At 35.3% G+C, this 23298-nt stretch overlaps 1 protein-coding gene across 1 annotated transcript in view; it reads left to right on the top strand.

The window, feature by feature from the left end:
• Window positions 1–23298, top strand: part of AP3B1 (adaptor related protein complex 3 subunit beta 1) — a 259512-nt gene that overhangs the window by 29785 nt on the left and 206429 nt on the right. Inside the window, exon 2 of the mRNA XM_061189377.1 lies at window positions 14031–14106. Coding sequence (XP_061045360.1) covers window positions 14031–14106 — 76 coding nt within the window. The remainder of the gene's footprint in view (window positions 1–14030; window positions 14107–23298) is intronic.

Below are 23298 nucleotides of genomic sequence, written 5' to 3'. Positions count from 1 at the left end.
CTCACTTAGAATGTAAGTCCCAGTACTTAGAACAGTTCATGGAACCTGGTAGATACTGAATAAATGAATGTGCTAGGCCCAGTGATAAGTGCTTCACAGTGAGCTCATTAAGTCTTCATAACAACCTATTTGAAAGATACCAACCTTTAGTTTTGCTGATTTTTGCCTATTGTAGTTTGCTTTCTATTGTATTGAATTCTCCTCTTATCCTTTATTTATTTACTTGTTCTTTGGGTTTAATTTGCTGTTCTTTTTCTAGTTTCCTGAAATGGAAGCTTAGAATATTGATTTTCAATCTTTCTTCTTTTATATTGCATTTAGAAATATAAATTTACTTTAAGTACTGCTTTTGCCGTATCTCATGAGTTGTGAAATGTTGCAGTTTTATTAGTTCAAAATATTTTATAATTTCCCTGATGATTTCTTCTTTGGCCCATAGGTCACTTGAAGTGTGTTGCTTATCTTTCCAGACATCTGAGCATTTTCTAGTTAGTTTTCTGTTATTGATTTTTAGTTAGATTCCACATACTTTATATGATTTTAGACCTTTGAAATTTAAGATCTTATCCAGCATATAGTCTATTTTGGTAAATGTTCTGTGTGCACTCGAAAAGAATGTTTATTCTGCAGTTGTTGGATATAGTTCTGTGCATGTCAGGCTAAGTTGGTTATTTGTGTTCAGATTTTCTACATCGTTATTGAATTTTTTACCTGCTTGTTCTGTCTAAGTGAGGTGTGTTAAAATTGCCAATCATGATTGTGGATACATGTTTTTCTTCTATTAGTTCTATCAGGTTTTGCTTTATAGATGGAAGCTATAAATTTAGAATACATACAAATTGCATATAAATTTCGAATTATTTTATCTTCCTTTTGAAATCATATCCTTTTATGTCCTGGCAGCAGATCCTCAGCAATTATTGGTCTGAAAACCACTTTTTTTCACCTTCAGTTTTGAAGGATATTTTCAGTGGGTATAGAATATTGTATGTTGGCCTTTTTTTCTTTCAGCTTTTAAAAGATGTCATTTCATTGTCTTCTGGCCTCTATAAAGTCTGTTGAAAAGTTGACTTTCAGTATTATTGTTGGTCCTTTTAAAACACGGATTAGCAAACTATGGTCTGCCCATTTGTATAAATAAAGTTTTATTGGAACACAGCCATGCCCATTTATTTATGTATTGTACATAGCTGATTTTACTCTGCAGTCATCAGAGACGGTATGGCCTCTTGTAATGCCTAAAATATTTACTATCTGGCCCTTTACTGAAAAGGTTCGTTGACCCTTTCCTTAAGGAAATGTCTTTTTTTCTTACATGCTTTTAAGATTTTTCTCATTGTCTTTTGATTTTCAACAGTTTGGCTATGCTAGGCCTCGTGTAGTTTTCTTTATGTTTTTCCTGTTTTCTTAAGATTTTAAAATATGTGGGTTTACATCTTTCATCAGTTTGGAAAAACTCTTAGCTGTTAATTTTTTTTTAATATAAATTTATTTATTTATTTATTTATTTATTTTTGGCTGCGTTGGCTCTTCGTTGCTGTGCACAGGCTTTCTCTAGTTGCGGTGAGTGGGGGTACTCTTCATTGCGGTGCACGGGCTTCTCATTGCGGTGGCTTCTCTTGATGAGGAGCACAGGCTCTAGGTGCGCGGGCTTCAGTAGTTGTGGCACGTGGGCTCAGTAATTGTGACTTGCGGGCTCTAGAGCACACGCTCAGTAGTTGTGGCTCACGGGCTTAGTTTCTCCGTGGCATGTGGGATCATCCTGGACCAGGGCTCGAACCCTTGTCCCCTGCATTGGCAGGGGGATTCTTAACTACTGCGCCACCAGGGAAGCCCTTAGCCATTAACTTTTGAAATGTTGCTTTTGTCCCATTCTTCCTCTCTCTCCTCTCTTTTTAGTACTCTAATTAAAAGTATGTTAGATATTTTGACCATATTCTACGTGTCTCTGATGTGCTGTTTGGTGTTTTCCATTCTTTTATTTCTTGGTGCTTCAAGTTGTATAATTTCTCTTGACCTGCCTTCACATTCAATAATCCTATCTTTTACTATTTCTAGTCTGCTGTTAAACCTATTTAGTGAGTTCTAATTTCATAAACTGTAGTTTTCATTTCTGAATATTCATTTGATTATTTTGTATAGAGTCTACTACTTTAATGACATTCTTTATCATTTTGTTTCTTTTGTCCATCTTTTCCTGTATTTTCCTGACCATATTAATTGTAGTTATTTTAAAGTCCCTATCTGATAACTGTAGTATCTGAATTACACATGGATCTGTTTCTATTCCTTTTGTTCTCTTTCTCTCCCTTCTCTCCTTCTCTCCTTCCTTCTTTCCTTCCTTCCTTCCTTCCTTCCTTCCTCCCTCCCTCCCTCCCTCCCTCCTTATCTCTCTCTTGTCATTTGTTCCTGTTTTTAGCGTGTCTCTTAAGTTTTGATCAGATGCTAGATAATTAAGATAAGAACACTGACGAGTCTCTGGATGCTGTCTTCTTCCAAAGAGGGTTGTGTTTTTTTTTTTCTGATAGGTAGATAGAGTTCTAGCAGGTCACTTTGATCCTGTTTAAGCTCAGTTTTAGGCTTTTAAAGGTCTTGTCTATTTCAGTTTTTCTTATACTCCTAGGGAATATCCTTACTTTTCAGTTGTGGCCCTTCTGTGGTCTTAACTGAAAGGCCAGGGTATTTACCAGCGCCTCTCTACTTAGGAGACTTGATTTCCAACTTTTCTTCCCAGCAACGTGTGGTTGCTGAAATCTCTGCTCAGGTATTTAATCTCCCAGCTGCTGTTGTTTTCTGTTGGATTTCCCAGAATCTTGCCCTGTGAAAATGTAGTCAACTACTTGAAGCGAGTTTGTACACAGATTTTTGTGTACCTTTTCACTGATTTCCTCCTCTGTAATTTCGCCCTTCAAGTTCCAGTGCCTTTGGTAGCCCCAAACTTTAACATTTGTGTCCTCAGTCTTTTAAAACTGTCATTTCTCCTTGGCTTCTATTCTCCCAGATAGCAGTTGGGGAAATGCAGTCAGGGAAAAAAGCTGATGTGAATAAAAAGTGCACTTTGTGTGCTTCTTTTCTTTCCAGGATCTTGGCCCCTTAAGTCCTGCCTGCATGGGTTGATCTCCAGTGCCTTGAGAAAATTACTTTGTTTTTTCCAGCTTTTATAGTCATTTTCTGTGGCAGGCTTAGTATCTTATAAGCTACAGCACCATGGGCAGATCTGGAAATCCCTACAGTGTATTCTAAACATAACAGCCAGAATGATTCTGTATCTGTATTAGACTATGACTCCTCTATTCAGAACCCTCCAATGGTTCCTGACTTCATTCAGAGGAAACACCAAAGCCTTTAGTATTATTTACCCTCCTTCATCGTTTCTGCCTAGAGTGCTCTTCCTCCCTGTTCCTCCCCTCCAGTATCTGAATGGCTGACTACCTCACTTGCAATTCTTTGTTCAGATGTCTCTTTATTTAGCCTATGCCGACCACCCTGTATAAAATTACCTCCTCCTTTCCCTCCTGCATTCTCTCTCCCTTTGATTTATTTTTCCCTCATATCATCTCATGACTGTAAAATTTACTTTTTTATTATGTTTGTTTTTTTACTTACTAAATGAAAACTCTACAAGGGCAAGGATTTTTGCCATTTTTTTCTCATTTGTGTGTCACAAATGCAAATGAGAACCAAATGAGAATAGAGAATTACAGAATCCAAGGTAGAAAATTTAAAGATGGAAGAGTAGTGGTCAATTATATCAAATAATCTAAATGTATTCATGAAACAGAGGAATGTTACAATGAACATATATACAATGGAATGTTACTCAGCCATAAAAAGGAACGAAATTGGGTCATTTGTAGAGACATGGGTGGACCTAGAGACTGTCATACAGAGTGAAGTAAGTCAGAAAGAGAAAAACAAATATCATATATATATATATTTTTAAATAAATTATTTATTATTTTTGCCTCCGTGGGGTCTTCATTGCTGTGTGTGGGCTTTCTCTAGTTGCGGCGAGTGGGGGCTACTTTTCATTGTGGTGCGTGGGCTTCTCATTGTGGTGGCTTCTTTTGTGGAGCATGGGCTCTAGGTGTGCGGGCTTCAGTAGTTGTGGCACATGGGCTCAGTAGTTGTGGCTTGCCACCTCTAGAGCGCAGGCTCAGTAGTTGTGGCACATGGGCTTAGTTGCTCCGCGGCATGTGGGATCTTCCCAGACCAGGGCTCGAACCCGTGTCCCCTGCATTGGTAGGTGGATTCTTAACCACTGCGCCACCAGGGAAGTCCCCAAATAGCATATATTAACGCATATATGTGAAATCTGAAAAAATTAGTATAGACAATCTTATTTACAAAGCAGAAATAGAGACACAGACATAGAAAACAAACCTGTGGGTACCAAGGGGGAAAAGGGGGTAGGTGGGATGAATTGGGAGCTTGGGATTGACATATATACACTATTGATACCATGTATAAAATAGATAACTAATGAGAACCTACTGTATAGCACAGGGAACTCTACTCAGTGCTCTGTGGTGAGCTAAATGGGAAGGAAATCCAAAAAAGAGGGGATATATGTATACGTATAGTTGATTCGCTTTGCTGTACAGTAGAAACTAACACAATGTTGTAAAGCAACTATACTCCAATAAAAAATTTTTTTAAAAAGTGAGAAAAAGCCAAAAAAAGTACTCATGAGATTTTTGCATTGGATTTTTAAATAAGGAAATTATTTGTTACTTTTGTGAGAGAAGTTTTAGTAGAGGAGTAAGAGAAAAAGAAGATTACCAAGGGTTGAGGATGTTGCGATAGCAATTATAGACTATTCTTTCTTTAGTTTTGTGAACACTGTAGGAGGAAAAGTTCATATTTACTTGGATAATTTATGGTTTCTCCTTTTAGAGGGTTAATAGATGGATGATTAGGTAGATGGAGTTTTCTGGTTTTATTCACTCTTGTATTTATTAAGTGAATACTTTGTGCCAAAAACTGCATAAGGTTCTGAGTGTCATCCAAGGGACATACGTATAGGCCCTAAATGAACTGAAAGTTACTAAGCCTTCACCTTGTGCACGTAAACTAATTATGAAGGCCAGTACCTTTAGATGCATAATGCTAGAAAAAAGTAAATTCTCTTATTCCCAACTTTTTTTTTTTCTGCATACCTATTCATATATACAGTGGCCCTCTTGGAGTAGAAGCATCTTTCATTTGAGTAGTTCTCAAAGCATGAAGAGGTGCCCATGTTTTAGAATTTTTTGGTAGGGCTTAAGAAAGGTCCAGCCCTCCCCTTTTCAAAGATTTTGATGCATCCTTTTGGGGATGTACCTCCAATTGTAAATCACTATTGCTTATCACTTTTCTTAATCCATCATTCCTGGATTTAAATTTCAGGTGTTGCTTTCTGTAGTACACAAATTTTTGGTGATTCTTTTGAGGGAGAAGGAAGTAATTGTGTAGTGCAGTGCTCTCAAACTGGTGAAGGGCCTTTTTTTTTTTTTTTTAATTTCCAATCCATTATGGATGGTTACTTATGTAAAATACAATAAAAAATAAATTGCTAGAAAAACGAAATGGAAAAAAACATGCAAAATGCAAGCCCCAATTTTCTATTAGATTCAAAAATATAAAATTACACTGTTGAATTGCTCTAAGTGCTTGCTCTCAGTTTCTTTTTATATTTCCTTATGGATTAGTAACAAAAATTTGTGGATTGGTAATGGTTCTTGGACCAGTCTTTCTCAGATCATACTTGGAGAAGCACTGAGATAGTGTACAGTGCTACATAGTGTTAATATTCCCCTTAATTTACACTGCCTTTCAAAGGAGTAGAAGGTTTTAATGAGTTACGAATTACAGATATTTTTAAAAAGAGGTAATTTATACAATGTAAAAGCCCTGCAACTTCTTAAATTCTGAAAGGTAACTGGTAAAGATTTGCTTCTCGATTATAGTTGCTGTTTTATACTGGTACTGAAGTAAAAGTGACTTCTTGGGGGCTTCCCTGGTGGCGCAGTGGTTGAGAATCTGCCTGCCAATTGCAGGGGACACGGGTTCGAGCCCTGGTCTGGGAGGATTCCGCATGCCGCGGAGCGGCTGGGCCCATGAGCCACAATTACTGAGCCTGCGCGTCTGGAGCCTGTGCTCCACAACAAGAGAGGCCGCGATGGTGAGAGGCCCACGCACCACTATGAAGAGTGGCCCCCGCTTGCCACAACTAGAGAAGGCCCTCGCACAGAAACGAAGACCCAACACAGCCATAAATAAAAATAAATAAATAAAATTAAAAAAAAAAAAAAAGTGACTTCTTGGTAATAGTAAGATTTCCTTTAACCTTCCAGTTACATATTTTTCTCTGGTCGTTGAAACTATAAAAAAAGGCATATTTTGATCATGAAAGGAAAAGTTATACCGCTTAACACCACAAGATGTCACTTATGTAAAAATAAAGTTGGTATTTTAATGCTCAAAGCTGGATAGCTACAGATAAATAGGTAAATGAAGAACTAGGTAAATTAAAAAACAATATTTGAAACACATATTGGTTTTTGGTAAAGAGTTAATGAAAATATTACTAATTCAGCATTATTTTGAATCAACTCTTCTGATGTTTAGCAAAAAGAATTTCTCAATTTCTAAGATTAATGTAGTAATACATGTTAATAGGCCATATTTGAATCCATATAACGAAGGAGATAGACCTAAAATGGCTCAATACAAGTGAACATATTTTGAGGGTAAACTAGGTGTTATGGTATTAACTTCCCCCCAGTCTTTACTGTTTTGGTGACAAGCAGAGAGGAATTTGTGTAGAGATATGTAATTTATATCAGAATTTTCAGTAGGTGTTTATGACATATCTGAGAAGTTGAATATTACATCAGTTTGAAACAGTGCCTAGGATTTTCTTGTCTCTTTTCTCTGAACCTCAAAGTTATTAGCTCTCTACGCAAGTTAACACAAAAGATATTTGTATTGGTTTTGAAGACCATCTTTTCTGTTAAACATGAAGAACAAAACCTTTGGCTTTAATATCGAATTCGTGTTTTCTTGTGTTTAGTTTGAGAGAGCAGGTCAGGACCTAAAGGTGGTTGGGAAGGGGACTGTGGCATATCGAGCTTTAGAGGAACAAACCAAGTTTCCATTAGGCCATGAACACGATTGCACCTGGGGTTAGAGGTTGGAATGTCCTAAAAATTGACACTTCATTATTCTTCATTGCTCACTTCTCTCTCCAGATAACACTGGTGGAGAAGATTGGTGGAACGCTCTTGGGGAAAAAAGGGATCAGACATGAGAAAATGAATTTTCTTTCTTTTTTTGACATGTATATGTGTGGTCACATTTTCTTTCTATTTACTTCTTATCTAATTACTTCAGCTTTTTTCACTTTCTTATTCCTCTGAAGTTTTTAAAAGTTTCATTTAGGTTTTTGTTTTTTCATTCGTGAAAGTCTACATGGTCAGTAAGTAAAATAGGAAAACAACAAAAATTAGAAGGGAAAAAACCTCATTTGTGGTTTCATTGATTTTTGTTCCTTTTCAGTTAATAGTGCAATGTGAAAGAACAAGAAGTTTTAAGAAGGGATTCTGAATTCATTACAGAGAACAGTTATAGTATTTTATATTTGGTAGATGTATATCCTCGGATGTAGTTCTTATATGTTCCTGTCTTACTATTTATATATTTTCTAGCTGTATTTTTAATTAGAGAAAAGTAGTTATTGTAATTATTTAATTATTTTTGTGTCCTGCTAATGGTCACCATTGCATTTAATTTTATGAGCTGCTTGGAAAGAAAGGGAAAGTTTTTTCATAGTAAATCCCATTGCCTCTACTCTTTTTGGGAAAAATATACTTAGCTTCCATTTGTTTATTTATTTATTTTTTACTGCCATGACAGTTTGAAACATTTAACTTATATGTTAGTTTGCTAGTACTGCCATAACAAAATGCCACAGACTTGGTGGCCTAATTAACAGAAATATATTTTCCCTGGATTCTGGAGACTAGAAATCTAAGATCAAGGTTTTGGCAGATTTGGTTTCCTCTGAGGCTTCTCTCCCTGGCTTGCAGATAGCCACCTTCTTGCTGTGCCTGCACATGATCATCTTTTCATCTTTGTGTATCTGTCCTAATCTGCTCTTCTTGTAAAAAATCAGTCCTATTGGATTAGGGCCAACCCATGTTGACCTTATTTTAATTTAATGACCTTTTTAAAGACTCTATCTACAAATACATTCATATTCTGTGGTATTGAGGGTTAGGATTTTAACATAGGAATTTCGGAAGGGACACAACTCAGCCCATAATAACACATGATCAGTCATTCATTATTGGTAAGTGCTTACTTGCCTACATTAGGCCTAAATTTGTAAAATGTACAAAGTAAAGCTTTTTTGTCAAGGCTGTCTATTTGGAGTAGTTAAGGAAGCTCTTGTCACCTACTTTAAAGCTTAAGCTGAGATGAAAGGGCTTCTGATACTTTCGTGTGTGTGTGTGTGTGTGTGTGTGCGCGTCCGTGCTTGAACCATATTGCATGAAGGAGCTATGTGGAGTAAATTTTTAAATCTCTTTTCTGGAGAGTTTGTTGTAGAAACTTAAAAATTGCTAATCATAAACTAATAACTAGTACAAGTAGTTAATTACTGTTGGTAATACTACAGTCTTAGTTTCTTATCAATTTTCTTATAGTCATTTAAGAGAATTTTCCTTTGACGTCCTAAAATAAAATTCAGTGATTTAAATTCTTGAATAAGGGACTTCCCTGGTGGTTCAGTGGTTAAGAATCCGCCTGCCAATGCAGGGGACACGGGTTCAATCCCTGGTCTGGGAAGATCCCACATGCTGCGGAACAACTAAGCCCGTGCACCACAACTACTGAGCCTGCGCTCTAGAGCCCATGAGCCACAACTACTGAGCCTGTGTGCCACAACTACTGAAGCCTGCACGCCTAGAGCCCGTGCTCCGCAACAAGGGAAGCCACCGCAATGAGAAGCCCGTGCACCACAACGAAGAGTAGCCCCCGCTCACCACAGCTAGAGAGAAAGCCCACGCACACCAATGAAGATGCAATGCAGCCAAAAATAAATAAATAAAATAAACCAAAACATTTAAAAAACCCTGTAAAAATAAATAAATAAATAAATAAATTCTTGAGTTAAGCTTGAAACTTAAATGTGATACTCTAATTTCAGAGTATGAAAATGTGGCTTATCTCATCCTTAATAATGTATTTCTCAGAAATAGATATATGATTTTTAGTCTTCTTTTGGAGGATTAGTGTCTTATTCACACATGTGAATAAAACACTGTGAAACTTTTTAATATCATTTTTATGGAGGTATAATTTGCATACGACAAATTACCCACCTAAAGATTATAATTAGATGAGTTTTGACAGATGTATACACCTGTAAAATCACCACCACAGTTAAGAAGATACAGAACATTTCCATCTTCTTATGGAATAAGAAATTTTTTAATGTCCCTTTCATGTCCATTTTTCCTTTTGCCTATGATACCACTGATCTTGGTTTTATCACTACAGATTAGTTTGCATTTTCTAGAACTTTAAATGAATTAAATTATGCTCTTTTGTGTCTGGTGTCTTTCACTCACATAATGATTTTGAGAATTCATCCATCTTGTTGCATGTATCAGTGGTTATTTCTTTTTCATTGCTGGGTTGTATTCCAGTGTATGGCTAAATCACATTATGCTGATCGACATTTAGATTGTTTCTAGTTTTTTAATATGTATAAAGCTGCTATGAATATTCATTTAAGTTATTATGTGGAAATATGTTTTTATTTCTCTGGGGAGTGGAATGACTGGATCACATAGTAGGTTTATGTTTAAATTTGTAAGAAACTCCCAGTTTTCCAAAGTGGTTGTACTGTTTTACATTGCTACTGGCAGCGTGTGAGAGTTCTAGTTGCTCCATAGTCTTGGCAACATTTGTTATTGTCATTGTCTTTCATCTATTCTCATGGGTGTGTAATGGTATCTCATTTAATTTGCATTTTCTGATAGTTAATGACCTTAAGTATCTTTTCATGTACTTAGTGGTATTCCTAATCTTACTTTGTGAAATATCTGTTCAAATTTTTTGACTGTTTTTAAAAATTGGCTTCTCTTCTTATAAATGAGTTGTAATTGTCATATAACTTTTTTCTAATTAAACTTTTGATTTTGAGATAATTGTAGATTCATATGCAGGTATAAAAAATAATACAGAGAGATCCTGTGTACCCCTTACTCAGTTTCCTTCAATGATAAACTATAGTACAATATCACAACCAAGATGTTTACATTGACATACTTCACCAGTCTTGTTCAGATTTCTCCAGTTTTACTTGTACTTATTTGTGTGTGTGTGTGTTGGGGTGGTATTCTGTTCCCATTTAATCACATCTCTAGTTTCATGTAGCCACCCCAAAGGTAAAGATACAACAGTTTCATCACCATAGGGATCTCTTGTGTTGTGTTTTTATATCCACTCTTCCCACTTCTTGTCCTTACCCTCAGCAACCACTAATCTTTGTCCATTTCTATAATTTTGTTATTTCAAGAATGTTGTATAAATGGAGTAATACAGTATGTAACCTTTTAGGATTAATTTTTTTCACTCAGTATGCTTCTGTGGAGATTAATCAGAGTTGTTGAGATGTCAATAGCTTGTTTCATTTTACTGCTGAGTGGTATTCCATGCTGTGGGTGTACCACAGTTTGTTGAACCATCCACCGATTGAAGGGCATCTGGGTTGTTTCCAGAAGGGTTTTTTCCATTTTGGCTAGTAGGAATAAAGCTGCTATGAATACTTGAATACAGATATTTGCGTGACTATAAATTTAACATTTCCTGGGGATAAATGCACAAGAGTGCAATTACTGGCTTGTATGGTAATTGCAGGTTTAGTTCTATAAGAAACTGCTAAACTGCCAGTGTGGCTATAACCTTTTACAGTGCCCACTAGCAGTATGTGAGCAATCCAGTTCTTCCACATCCTCACTATCATTTGGTGTTGCCAATATTTTATTTAAGTGAGCCATTCTGATATGTGTGCAGTGATATCTTGCTGTGGTTTTAATTTGCTAATGGCTAATTAAGTTGAATATTTTTTCATGTGCTTTTTGCCATTTGTTTATCTCCTTCAGTGAATTGTTTGTTGATGTTTGTATTAGTTTACTAGGCCTGCCATAACAAAATACCACAGATTGAGTAGCTTGATCAACAGACATTTATTTCTCACATTTGAATCTGGGACTTAAGATCAAGGTGTTGACAGGTTTGATGTCTTCTGAGGCCTCTCTCCTTGGCTTGCAGATGGCTGTCTTCTCTCTGTGTGCTCACATTGCCCTGTCCTGTAGAATCCAGCTTTCCTTTGTTTTGTCCCAACTCTTCCTTTTAGTCCAAACTGGTAGTGTCTCTGCTGATATAATCCCATCTCTATTCCTGGTTTCAGCTGAGATGTCTGATTAAATCCACGAGGGGCATCCGTGATTTTGTTATCAAATGATTTTTCAGTGTTCTCTGGTGTTCTCTTCTGAAGACACTTGCTGGATTTTTGCAACATGGATAAGCTGAGATTTTTCCAAATCTTCAAGTTCTAGTTCCTTTTTTGCTTAACAATTCCTTCAATTTATCTTTCTTTCTCATTTTACTGTAAGCAGTAAGGAGAAACCAGGCTGTGACTTCCACACTTTGCTTAGAAATCTCCTCGGCTAAATATTTAAGTTCATCACTTTTAACTTCTATTTTCCACAAAACACTGGAACATAGATGGGCCAAGTTCTTTTCACTTTATAATAAGGATTGCCTTTCCTCCAGTTTCCAGTAATATGTTCCTCTTTTCCATCTGAGATCTCATCAGAATCACCTTTAACTCCATATATTTACCAACAGTCTCTTCAAGGCATGTTTTAAAAAAACAAAACATGCACTTCAGAACTGTTTCAGCCTCTACCTGTTGCCCAGTTCCAAAGCCACTTCCACATTTTTAGGTATTTATTACATGAACACATCACTTCACTTCTTGTTACCAGAATCTGTAATAGTTTGTTAAGGCTGCCATAACAAAATACCATAGACTGGATGGCTTAAATTTATTTCTCATAGTTTCTCACAGTTCTTCCAGGAGACTGGAAGTCCAAGATCAAGGTGTTGGCAAGTTTGTTTTCTCATGAGGCCTCTCTCCTTGCCTTGCAGGTGACTGTCTTCTCACTGTGTTCTCACATGGCCCTTTTTCTGTGCATGTGCACCACTCTGTGTCTTAGGACACCAGTCCTTTTGGATTAGAATCCCATCCTTATGACCTCATTTAATGTTAGCTACCTCTTTTTAAAGGCCCTATTTCCACATAACGTCACATTGAGGGTCAGGGCTTCAGCATGTGAACTTTGGGGGGGCACCAATTCAGTCTGTAACAATGTCTTCTGCCCCTTTTCTGATTGAATTGGTTGTTTTTTTACTTTGGGAGTTCTTTTTATATTCTGGATACTAGTCTTTTGCATATATGTGGTTACAAACATTTTCTGCCAGTCTGTAATTTGTTTTTTTCTTCTTCTTAAGAGAGAATTCCCTGGAACAAGTTTTAAATTTTGATGAAATTAATTAATCAGGGTTCCCTTTTATGGACTGTGCTTTTGGTGTCAAGTCTAAGAACTCTTTGTCTAGCTATGTAATAACTTTAAAAAATTCTGTTTTTATGTGTTGAAGGAAAAATGATTAGATATTACAAATTATGAATTTTTTTTTTGCTGGGAGGGATTTTTTAATTGCTGGGGGGAACACTCACTTTGAAGAATAGGAGCAGGTCTGTTGTAAGCCAAAAAAAAAATATTGGGAGGCAATTCTGTGTGGGTTTTTCTCCTTTTTGCAGCCCTTCTGTATGAAGGCATTGATTGTTTTTGTTCTAAATTATCCTTTAAGGATGTTTGTATAGCAAGCAGCTTTGGAAAGGAGAAAATGTCTACCACTTCAGCAAAGTTATCTTACTTGGTAACATCATCATCTGCTTGGTCATCCAAGCTGGGAATGGGGGCATCCTTATTGAGTGCCCATCTTATCCTTTACATTCAGTCACTGCATCCCACTGATTTCAACTTCCAAGAAGTTCCTGAATCTGTCCTACATTTTCATCCTTATCACTAACTGCTCTGGTTCATTACCTCATCCTCTCATTTACATGTTAAAATTGCCTTAACTTAATTCTTTGAATTAGGGAGTATCGATGTGGGTTTCCCTACAGATTTACGTTTTTTTCTTTTTGCGAGCTAGGGAGGAAAAAGGATGTGTGAATGACACATAGCTTTTCTTCATTCGGTGTTCTTTCTTGACATATTCTGAAGAAAGTTCTTACATTTTTTTTTTTCTGTTATGGGGAATTCTTTGCATTTCTATTTTGAATAACAGTTTATTTGGGGGAAGTCATATTAAGCAGAAATAACTGCTACTTGTTTTTTTTATTTTTCTTTAAAGATGTGGACCATTTTATTTTAAGTCTTTATTGAATTTGTTACAATATTGCTTCTGTTTTATGTTTTGGTTTTTTTGGTCCCGAGACATGTGGGATCTTAGCTCCCCCACCAGGGATGGAACCTGCACCCCCTGCATTGGAAGGCAAAGTCTTAACCACTAGACCGCCAGGGAAGTCCCGAAAGATCTTACATTTTGGCTTATGAAAATATTTTAGTGCTGATTCAAGAATTTTTATTATCTCTTTTTTTCTGATGATTATACAAGAGAAATTTTGGGATGAGAGAATCTGTATGCCTCTGATTGTTGATATTTTGCCCAGAATTGAGGTACAGTTTTATATTTTTGTTTTATCAATGGGCTTTGTGACAACATAGCACTTTGATATTATTTGGTAGGGTTAGATGAGAAATATATATTTAATTATAAATAACAAAGTAGTTATGTAACATTGTGCATCAGGTTATTTCTAATTCTTATATTATTAAAATTATATGTTTTAATACCTATGTAATGTAAAAATCTAAATATGTAATTTTTTCTTTTCTTTTGTATAGGAATGAAGATCTAAAGCAAATGTTAGAGAGCAACAAAGATTCTGCTAAATTGGATGCTATGAAACGGATCGTTGGGGTAGGTAAAATTGTAGATCATTTCGACTTTTGGATAAATGACAAGTAGTGATATATTAAAAATATATGTTAAAGAATATGTTAAATACCAAATCTACCCTTTATTATTAACTTAAAATTTCCTGTCTAAAATGTTTTGGAGGAAGTAATGAAGTGACAAAATTCAGAAACTTGAGTTCCTATTCTGTTTTTTCTGTTTTTTAATTTCCGTATCTCTAATATTAAGGTATTTCTTCTGTCAGATAGAGAGTGCTAATCAGTTTGAAGACAAAATAAGATTACATACAACAATATTTTGACTTCCTACAAAGAGGGATACTAATGAGCTAAAGTATTTTTTTTTTTGTCATTCTATGACCTAAAAATTGTGAGCATGCTTTCTTCTGATTTTCAAATTCCATTACTACCAATAGAAATGCTTTATTCAGTTTATCAGTGTGGAACTTCTAATGAATACTAGTAAATGTAAGAGCATTTCTCTAGTTTCAGTTGTAATGTAAAATTCAAACAGTGGACTGATATGTTATTATGTAGAGGGTTCCATTGTCAGAAAACTAAATATAATGCAATTTCTGATTATATACAAAATCTTACGTAGTTTTGTAACTTGTGTTGGTCTCACTCTTTTTTTTTTTTGTATTTGATCGTTTACATTCACAGTGGAAAAAAACTGGCTTAATTCAGTGACTGTCTGATGCTAAAGAGTTCTGCTTGTCTCAGTGGAATTAAATTCGTAAAACCTGTCTTTCTTATTCTTACTATGCATTTTTCACCACCACTGCTGATTTTGTTTTCCAGAAATTTTTGTATAAGGTCAAAATGTAGTAAATTTGCATAATTGCACAAATAAACTCTACTGTAGTAGGGTGTAAACACAACTGAAACAGTATTGTTTTCCAGGTATTGTTTTCCAGCAGACAATGCCATCATGTGAGAGTTTGGAATCTCCTTTCTAAAATCCAAATCCCATTTATGAAAGATGATTATGGGTATGAATATGTCCTGTTCAAAAGTTAGTTGTGAAAATCAAATATATAAAAGTCAAGGACTAATTATATCTGTAGAACACCTATAAATTACTTGATTCTTGCATCAGATTTATGTCATTTGGTAATGAAGGCAAATGTTGAAGATCCTTTTGTAAACTTTTCATTTATTAATGTTATACCATATAAATAATAGCATTTATGGACAGGTAGTTCTTGCTTTGCATGACTTTGGTATTTGAATTTCAGTTACCACAGTTTAGTTAAATAACGCCAGTCCCCTAACAAGACGGTTCAAATTTCAGATATTGTGGTATATTAACTTAGTAATTGCATAATGTACAAACTTCGTCACTAACTCTTCAGTCCACAACTCACTATGTATATAACAAATGTGCATCATGATCAGTGACCAGTCATGTCACTTCTTTCAAAGTTATTTTTAGTGATTGGTCGCTGTGTATGTTATTCAGTTTGTGTACAGACTGCAAAGCATGCAGTAGTGGTCCCTACTTGTTTCCCAGTGAGAAGCCCACTTAACATTTTATAAAAATGGTTAATTAAAAGAGGGATTTGGTCAACAAAGATTAAAATGCAGCAAGGAAATGAAAATAATACTAGAAATGAAATTCAGATAGAATGTAACTGGAGTTATAGAGAAATAGCTGACCGTGGGAATGGTGACACTGCCCCTTTTTGAGAGACTCTAAATATGTAGCTCGAGGAACTTCAGTAAGGCAAGCTTTTCAACATAAGTGAGGAAAATAGTTGTGATGAAAAGGCGGAAGATATGCCAGAGGAAGTGATGCTGCCAAAAATCTTCACATTAGAGGAACTCCAGGAGATAATTCACAACATTGAAAGTACAAAGGATACAATGTTGGAAGCTGATCCAAACTTAGAAAGGAGTAATTTACCAAGGAATAGAAAAGATGCTTGCTTGGTACTTTTCTTTTTTTTTTTTTTAATTAATTTATTTATTTTTGGCTGCGTTGGGTCTTCGTTGCTGCACACAGGCTTTCTCTCTAGCTGTGGTGAGCGGGGGCTACTCTTCGTGGTGGTGCACGGGCTTCTCATTGATGTGGCTTCTCTTGTCGTGGAGCATGGGCTCTAGGCGCGTGGGCTTCAGTAGTTGTGGCACGCGGGCTCAGTAGTTGTGGCTCGCAGGCTCTAGTGCACAAGCTGAGTAGTTGTGGCGCATGGGCTTAGCTGCTCCGTGGCATGTGGGATCTTCCTGGACCAGGGCTCGAACCCGTGTCCCCTGCATCGGCAGGTGGATCTTAACCACCGTGCCACCAGGGAAGCCCGCTTGCTTGGTACTTTAAATCAGTGGTCCCCAACCTCTTTGGCACCAGGGATTGGTTTCTTGGAGGACAGTTTTTCCACGGACAGGGGTAGGGTTGGTGGGGGGTGGTGGTGATGGTTCAGGAGGTAGAGCAATGGGGGGGATGGTTGAGGCCAGGGGTCTTGTGGCCTGTTAGGAACTGGGCTGCACAGCAGGAGGTAAAAGGCAGGCGAGCGAGCTAGGCTTCGGCTGCCCCTCCCCATTGCTCATGTTACCGCCTGAACCATCTCTTCTCCCCCAACCCCATCCGTGGAAAAATTGTCTTCCATGAAACCGGTCCCTAGTGCCAAAAAGGTTGGGGACCACTGGTTCAGGCGGTAATTAATGTGAGCGATGGGGAGCGGCAAATGAAGCTTCACTTGCTCGCCCGCCGCTCACCTCCTGCTGTGCAGCCTGGTTCCTAACAGGCCGCAGACCAGTACCGGCTGGGGACCCCTGCTTTAAAGGATGAGAATAAGGCGAGTCCATTCAAACTACTCTTGATAAGTTAATTCTCAGTGTTTCTAATGTTAAGTTACAGTATATTAAATAAATATTTTATCGTTTTTCATTTTCCTATACATTTCTGACTGACAGTAATAAGAGAGTTTTAAATGTTTCTACAGAATTTTTAGAAGTCACAGATCCATTGTAAGCTTTACACTTGGTTATCAAGATTGCTTTGCATGGTTTCAGCTTGCGGTCCTGCAGGCTACAGTCCTGCACTGCCGTCCATTTAAAGCAGGCAGTGCTCTTCATTATTTCATTAAACTTTGGCTTTACATTCCATTAAGGTAAATTATTTCATTAAATCTGAGGATACTTTTGAAATTACTAAATATGAAAATGAGGTATTTGGTAGTTTTTTCTATATTCCTCTTTCAAACTGATAAATAAAAATTGATATTCTCATAATCTAGACTACTTGACTATTATAAATGTAACTTAAATGTAAATAAACATCATAAAGAAATATAAATATATCGGGAGGTGGGGGTGGTGGTGGGATGAATTGGGAGATTGGGATTGACATGCATACACTGATGTGTATAAAATGGATGACTAATAAAAAAAAATAAACATTAAAAAAAAAAAAAAAAGAAATGTAAATATAGCCATACTAGTAGTTAGTCTAGTAGTTATAGACTGTCTCTCATTAGGAAGTTTGTATAAAGGTAAATTTGGAATTTGATCTTTTAAGTGTAGGAAAATGGTTATTAATTAAAAGTTATTCTGTCACTTTACATAATGTCTTCAGGATCTAGCCATGTTGTCAAAAATGGCAGGATTTCTTCCATTCTCATGGCTGAATAATATCCCATTTTACACACAACACACATACACATATATGTATATGTGTGTGTATAAGAAATATGTGAGATATATCTCACATTACCAATTTACCACCAGCAGTGCACAGTGTTTCCCTTTTGTCCACATCCTCACCAACACTTGTTATTTCTTGTCTTTTCGGTGATAGCCATTCTAACAGGTTTAAGGTGATAACCTAATTGTGGATTTGATGTGCATTTCCCTGATAATTAGTGATGTTGAGCATCTTTTCATGTACCTGTTGGCACGTTAAACTTACATAATGTTCTATGTCAATTATATCTCCATAGATCTGGAAAAAATTATTTTATTATGGAAGTGGCACAAATATGTATTTGTAAATTTTCAAATAATATTGAGGTATAAAAAGTAAAAGTTTCCTCTTCCAGATAAACTTTAGGGTCAAATTGTCAAGTTCTGTTAAAAGTTGTTTTTGGATTTTGATTAGGGTAATGTGGAATTTGTGTATTTCCATCTCCCTTCCCTCCCTCTTTTCCTGTCTTTCAGTAGCATTATATTTATATTTTATAGTTTCTAATCATAGGGAATCTTAAGCATTCCTTGTTAGATTCATTCCTGTGTACTTTTAAATTTTGGTTGCCATTATGAATGGTTCCCTTCATTATATTTTCAAAATTAATTATTACTGGTGTATAGGAAAACAAATGACTTTTCTGTTCTTGCATTTGGCCTTCTCAGTGAACTCTCTTCTTAGATCTGGTAGTTTTTTGGTTTCTTTGCTTGGTTTTCTGGATACTTAATTACATTGTCCAGAAGTTATGACAGATTTATATTTTATTTTCAAATATTTTTATCTCTCATTTGTTTTTCTCTTCTCTTTGCATGGATAAAGCTCCACTATGATGTTGAATAGTAGTGGTGGTGGAAGACAACACTATCTTGTTTCTGATTTTATTGGAAATATTTGTAATGTTCTAGTCTTGGTTTTAATATATCCTGTAGAGTTCAAGTAGATATATTTCTGTGTATTTAAGTGATGTTGGATTATAGTTTTCTTTTTGTCCTCTGTTGAGGTTTTTGATTAGGGTTGAGCTAGATTCATAGCATGAGTTGTTATTTAAGCCATCTTGGCCTGCTCCAAGATTGCAAAGATTTCCTCTCTTGTTTTTAGCTTTTATGTTTAGGTCTATGATCCATTTTGCATTATTTTTTATGTATGGTGTGAGGTTAAGAGCCGAATGCATGTCTGATTTTCCTCTATTTGTTATTAAATATTCCACCATTTGTTATTAAACTGTCCTTTCCCCATTGAATTTCAGCCTCAAGTGAAAATCAGTTTACTGTGTGTTTGTTGATCTACATCTGAACTCTCTTTTCTGGTTCACGGATCTTTGTGGCTCTTGGTTTACCTATACCTCACTCATGATTTCTGTAGCCTTAAAATAAAATACTGTAAGTCTTCCTGTTTTCTAAAAGATAGCGTTGTTTATGCTGTATATTCTTTGCATTTCCGTGTAAATTTTAGAAGCTTGTTGGTTTCTACAAGAAAAAAAGCCTACTGGAATTTATATTGGAATTGCATTAAATCTATAGATTAATTTTGGGAGAATTAACTTTTTAACACCATTTTGTCTTATTCTGTGATCGTGATTCTATCTCTTTACTTGTTTCAGTCGTTTTTAATTTCTCAACAGTGTAGTGTAGTTTTCAGTGTTAAATTTTAAGTTCTATTATTTTGCTAATAGTTTCTCTAAATATTTTGTCTTTGAATACTATTAAATACTGTATTTCAATTTTTTTAATGGTAATTGGATTTAATAAAATAAAGTCAATGAACATAGGTAAATGTCTACAAACAAGGTTTTCTCCATGGCACTACCCTACACCACAGTCACAGTAATTCAACTGTGTTCTCATTTGGCAATAATGTCATACAAGTGAATTTGCTGATGACTAGCAAAATTACAGAATGAACCCAAGGCCACTTAATCAAGAGTCCCAACAACAAAGAAACCCTAGGAAGGAAGGTCAAGGCAGGAGGTTGCAGCTGGCCAGATATGATACCATTTGCCCAGTTTTCACTTAGGAATTTGCTACAACAAATAAAATAAGGATCTCCTCTTAGTTACTAGAAAAGAAAAGAAAACAACAGGTATTACCTATCACCATTCTTTGACCATGAAATTAAAATATTTCCTGAATGTATGATTAAAAGAAAAAAAGTCTTTAAAAAGAATATTAATCATTCTTATATGTTCACAGTAGAAGCTCTATGTCTGAATTTAAAACACTACTCAGTATTTGCCTAAGAAACACATTTAGATAATATGGCTTTTGACATATTAAAGTTCCATGGGGAAAACTAAGACATCTTTTAATTTTGCTTTAATATCAAACTAACAGCAACTTAAAAATTCAGTAAGAGCATGGTTGGTCTGATTCAAGATCTGCTTCCAAAATTCAGTCACCTAGTTTTCTTTCAGGAGAAACTGTTCATCATCACAGATCTTTTCTAACTTAACTTTCGGAGAAGAAAATGGAAAATCAAACCCATAGCACAACGGTTATGTAAGATATATCCTCCCCTGTATTTCACTTTTAAACTAGCAGTTATTGTTTGCTAATTTCTTCTTTTATGAAATAACTAATAGTTATTTTTCTTGAAATTTTTTTCCAGTGAAATATTATAGCAATCATTTGTTCACCTTTACTTCTGTCCAGTTTTTAGTTCGACTTCTAGTTAGCACCATATTTCTATGTGGGAGCTTTAAAAATTATTTTTAAAATGTTATGTTCATGTATGCACATGTATGTATCATTTCAAAACATCTGTTGGGTGGAAGTAGTTTGCTAGAGGTCAATTAGCAGAGTATTATATTGGCTTCAAAATTTCTTGGATTTTTTAAATGTAATTGTCAATATTTACATTTCTCTGCATAATTTAGGTTTCATGAGCCCTGAATATGGGGTTTTATCACCTCATGATTACAGAGTAGTTTTAAGACCTTAGCTTCATAGTTAAAAACCTTTATACATTTCTAAATTTTAATCTGCCAGAATTTTAAGTGTTATGTATTTGTTTTACCACATTACTTTCTAATATATATCAAAATGCTGGCAGTGCACATCTGGCTGTCTTTCATAGTTGGTAGTCCTACGAGTCAACAGAGCATCTTGTCAGCAATATCTACTGGAGAGAAACCATAATGATAGTATCAGTTCATTTTATTATCTTTCTTTGGTAATATCTGAGGCTTATTTAGAATCATGGGGAAATGTTTCCAATGGTTCATATGTTGAATAAAGTCTCATGTATGCCAAAGCATGCTTAGGGAAGAAAAGCTACCTACTTCAAAATCTTGTGGTCACTTATTACACAGCAGGACTCAAGTTGAAACATACGTATGTTATTTTTCTTGATATTTCTGAAAAATATGTGTCTAATGTTTAAAGCACATGTTTGTATTTTATCTTGGCTTGATGAAATGTGAACTAAGAATTTGAAATGTATTGCTTCATATAGTGAACTTGTAATAAGTTTTTTAGCTAAAATACTGATGAGTTGATTATTCAGAGTCCTTGAAAGAATGGAATATTTTGGTGTATTGAAATCTTTGATGTATTTTCTTTTAATAAGTGTTGGATATTAAAGGTCTTTCTCAGATTAGTTTGCTTGTATTTGTAGTTTTGGGATAATGAGCAAATCTGAACCTTTCTTTGATAGATAAAATTCTTAAAATTCCTAATTAGAGTTATTGATCTATATTATTTCATAGCCATATATGTTACATGGTATTTGGTTGGATATTATTGACCCTAAGAAAATTAAAGGTAATTTCAAAGTTCCAGATATTTTTGTTTAATATTTGTAAAAAAAATTAAGCCAAATTCAAATGGTATATTATTGTTGTAGAAAATTTTTGAGAAAGTCCACATAAGAAGAACAAAATAAAAACATGCGTAATTCTTACTGTCTTGAGTTAATGATTATAATAAACATTTTGGGCTAAATCTTTCCAGACTGATTGCCCATCCCTTGTTCTGTTTCTCTCTTCAACAAAAATGCTTCAGTTCTGTGTATACTTTAAAGGATTCAACTTGTGGCTGATGTTGGCATCTTTGTTTGTTCTTAGGTTGGAAGTTGTTTAAAGGGTCAAGTTTTTTCTGCCATGCTAATATACATCAGGACCAGTTCCTGGTTAGCAGGCCTGAATTTTTACTAGTGATGTAATGCCTATAGAACCTTAATGGGTTTTCTGTCACTTTTGCTTCAGAGTACTTTCTGGGATAGAAGTCAAGGGTCAGTTCATTTTCTATTTCTCTATTTATTCTTGGGGGCTGATTCTTAAGAGTTGCAGTTGGGTCTGAAAATTAACTGCTGGTTTGTAAATTAACTAATAATTATTTATAAAATAAAAATGCTGAATTTTCTCCCCATCTGTATATCTGTAAAAAATGAAGCTAGTTGAAATTGTTGAGAAGGTAAGTACAATTTCTCCTCTTTATCTTGCTGAGTTAAAAAAAGATTAATGCTTTTTAACATTAATTATGTTTTTAGATCTGAATTTTCTGGGGGGGAGCCATGCTGCGTGGCATGTGGGATCTTAGTTCCCTGATCAGGGATCAAACCCGCTCCCCCTGCATTGGAAGCGCGGAGTCTTAACCACTGGACCTCCAGGGAAGTCCATAGATCTGAATTTTTAGATTGAGATTATTATTCAGTATTTTAAAAATAACATGAATAACATGAAAATCATCATTGTAATACACCACATTAACTGAATGAAGGAGAAAAAACAAGTTTATTTTAATGATACAGAAAAAGCATTTGACAGAATTCAACACCCTTTCAGGATAAAACACTCAACAAACTAGGAATAAAAGGAAACTACCTCAACATTTTAAAGGCCAAATATGAAAAATTCACAGCTAACATCATACTCAGTGGTGAAAGACTGAAAGATTTTCCTCTAAGCTCAGGAACAAAACAAGGATGCCCACTTTTACCACTTCTATTCAACATAGTATTGGAAGTTTTAGCCACAGCAATTGGGTAAGAAAAAGAAATAAAAGGCAGCCAAATTGGAAAAGAAGTAAAATTATCTTCATTCACAGACAACATGCTTTTATATTTAGAAAACCCTAAAGAGTCCACAAAAAACTTTTAGAACTAATAAACAAATTCAACAAAGTTGCAGGATACAAAATTATCATATAAAAATTAGTTGTGTTCCTATATGGTAACAGTCATCAACCCTAAAAGGAAGTTATGAAAACAATCTCATTTATGGTAACATCAAAAAGAATAAAATACTTAGGAATAGACTTACCCAAGGAAGCAAAAGATTTGTACCTTGAAAACTAAAATGTTGCTGAAAGAAATTAAGACACAAATAAATGGAAAGATGTCCCATGTTCATTGATTGGAAGACTTAATATTATTAGGATGTCAGTATTCCCAAAATTATCTACATATTCAGTGCAGTTCCCATCAAAATCCCAGGGATGTTTTTTGCAAAAATAGAAAAATCTATCTTAAAATTCATATGGAATCTTACTGGACTCTGAATGGCCAAAGCAATCTTGAAAA

The sequence above is a fragment of the Eubalaena glacialis genome, chromosome 4 (assembly GCF_028564815.1).
Source record: "Eubalaena glacialis isolate mEubGla1 chromosome 4, mEubGla1.1.hap2.+ XY, whole genome shotgun sequence".
Taxonomy (NCBI): domain Eukaryota; kingdom Metazoa; phylum Chordata; class Mammalia; order Artiodactyla; family Balaenidae; genus Eubalaena; species Eubalaena glacialis.
The sequence above is the reverse complement of the archived record's forward strand: the minus strand, read 5'-3'. Positions and strand labels throughout refer to the sequence as shown.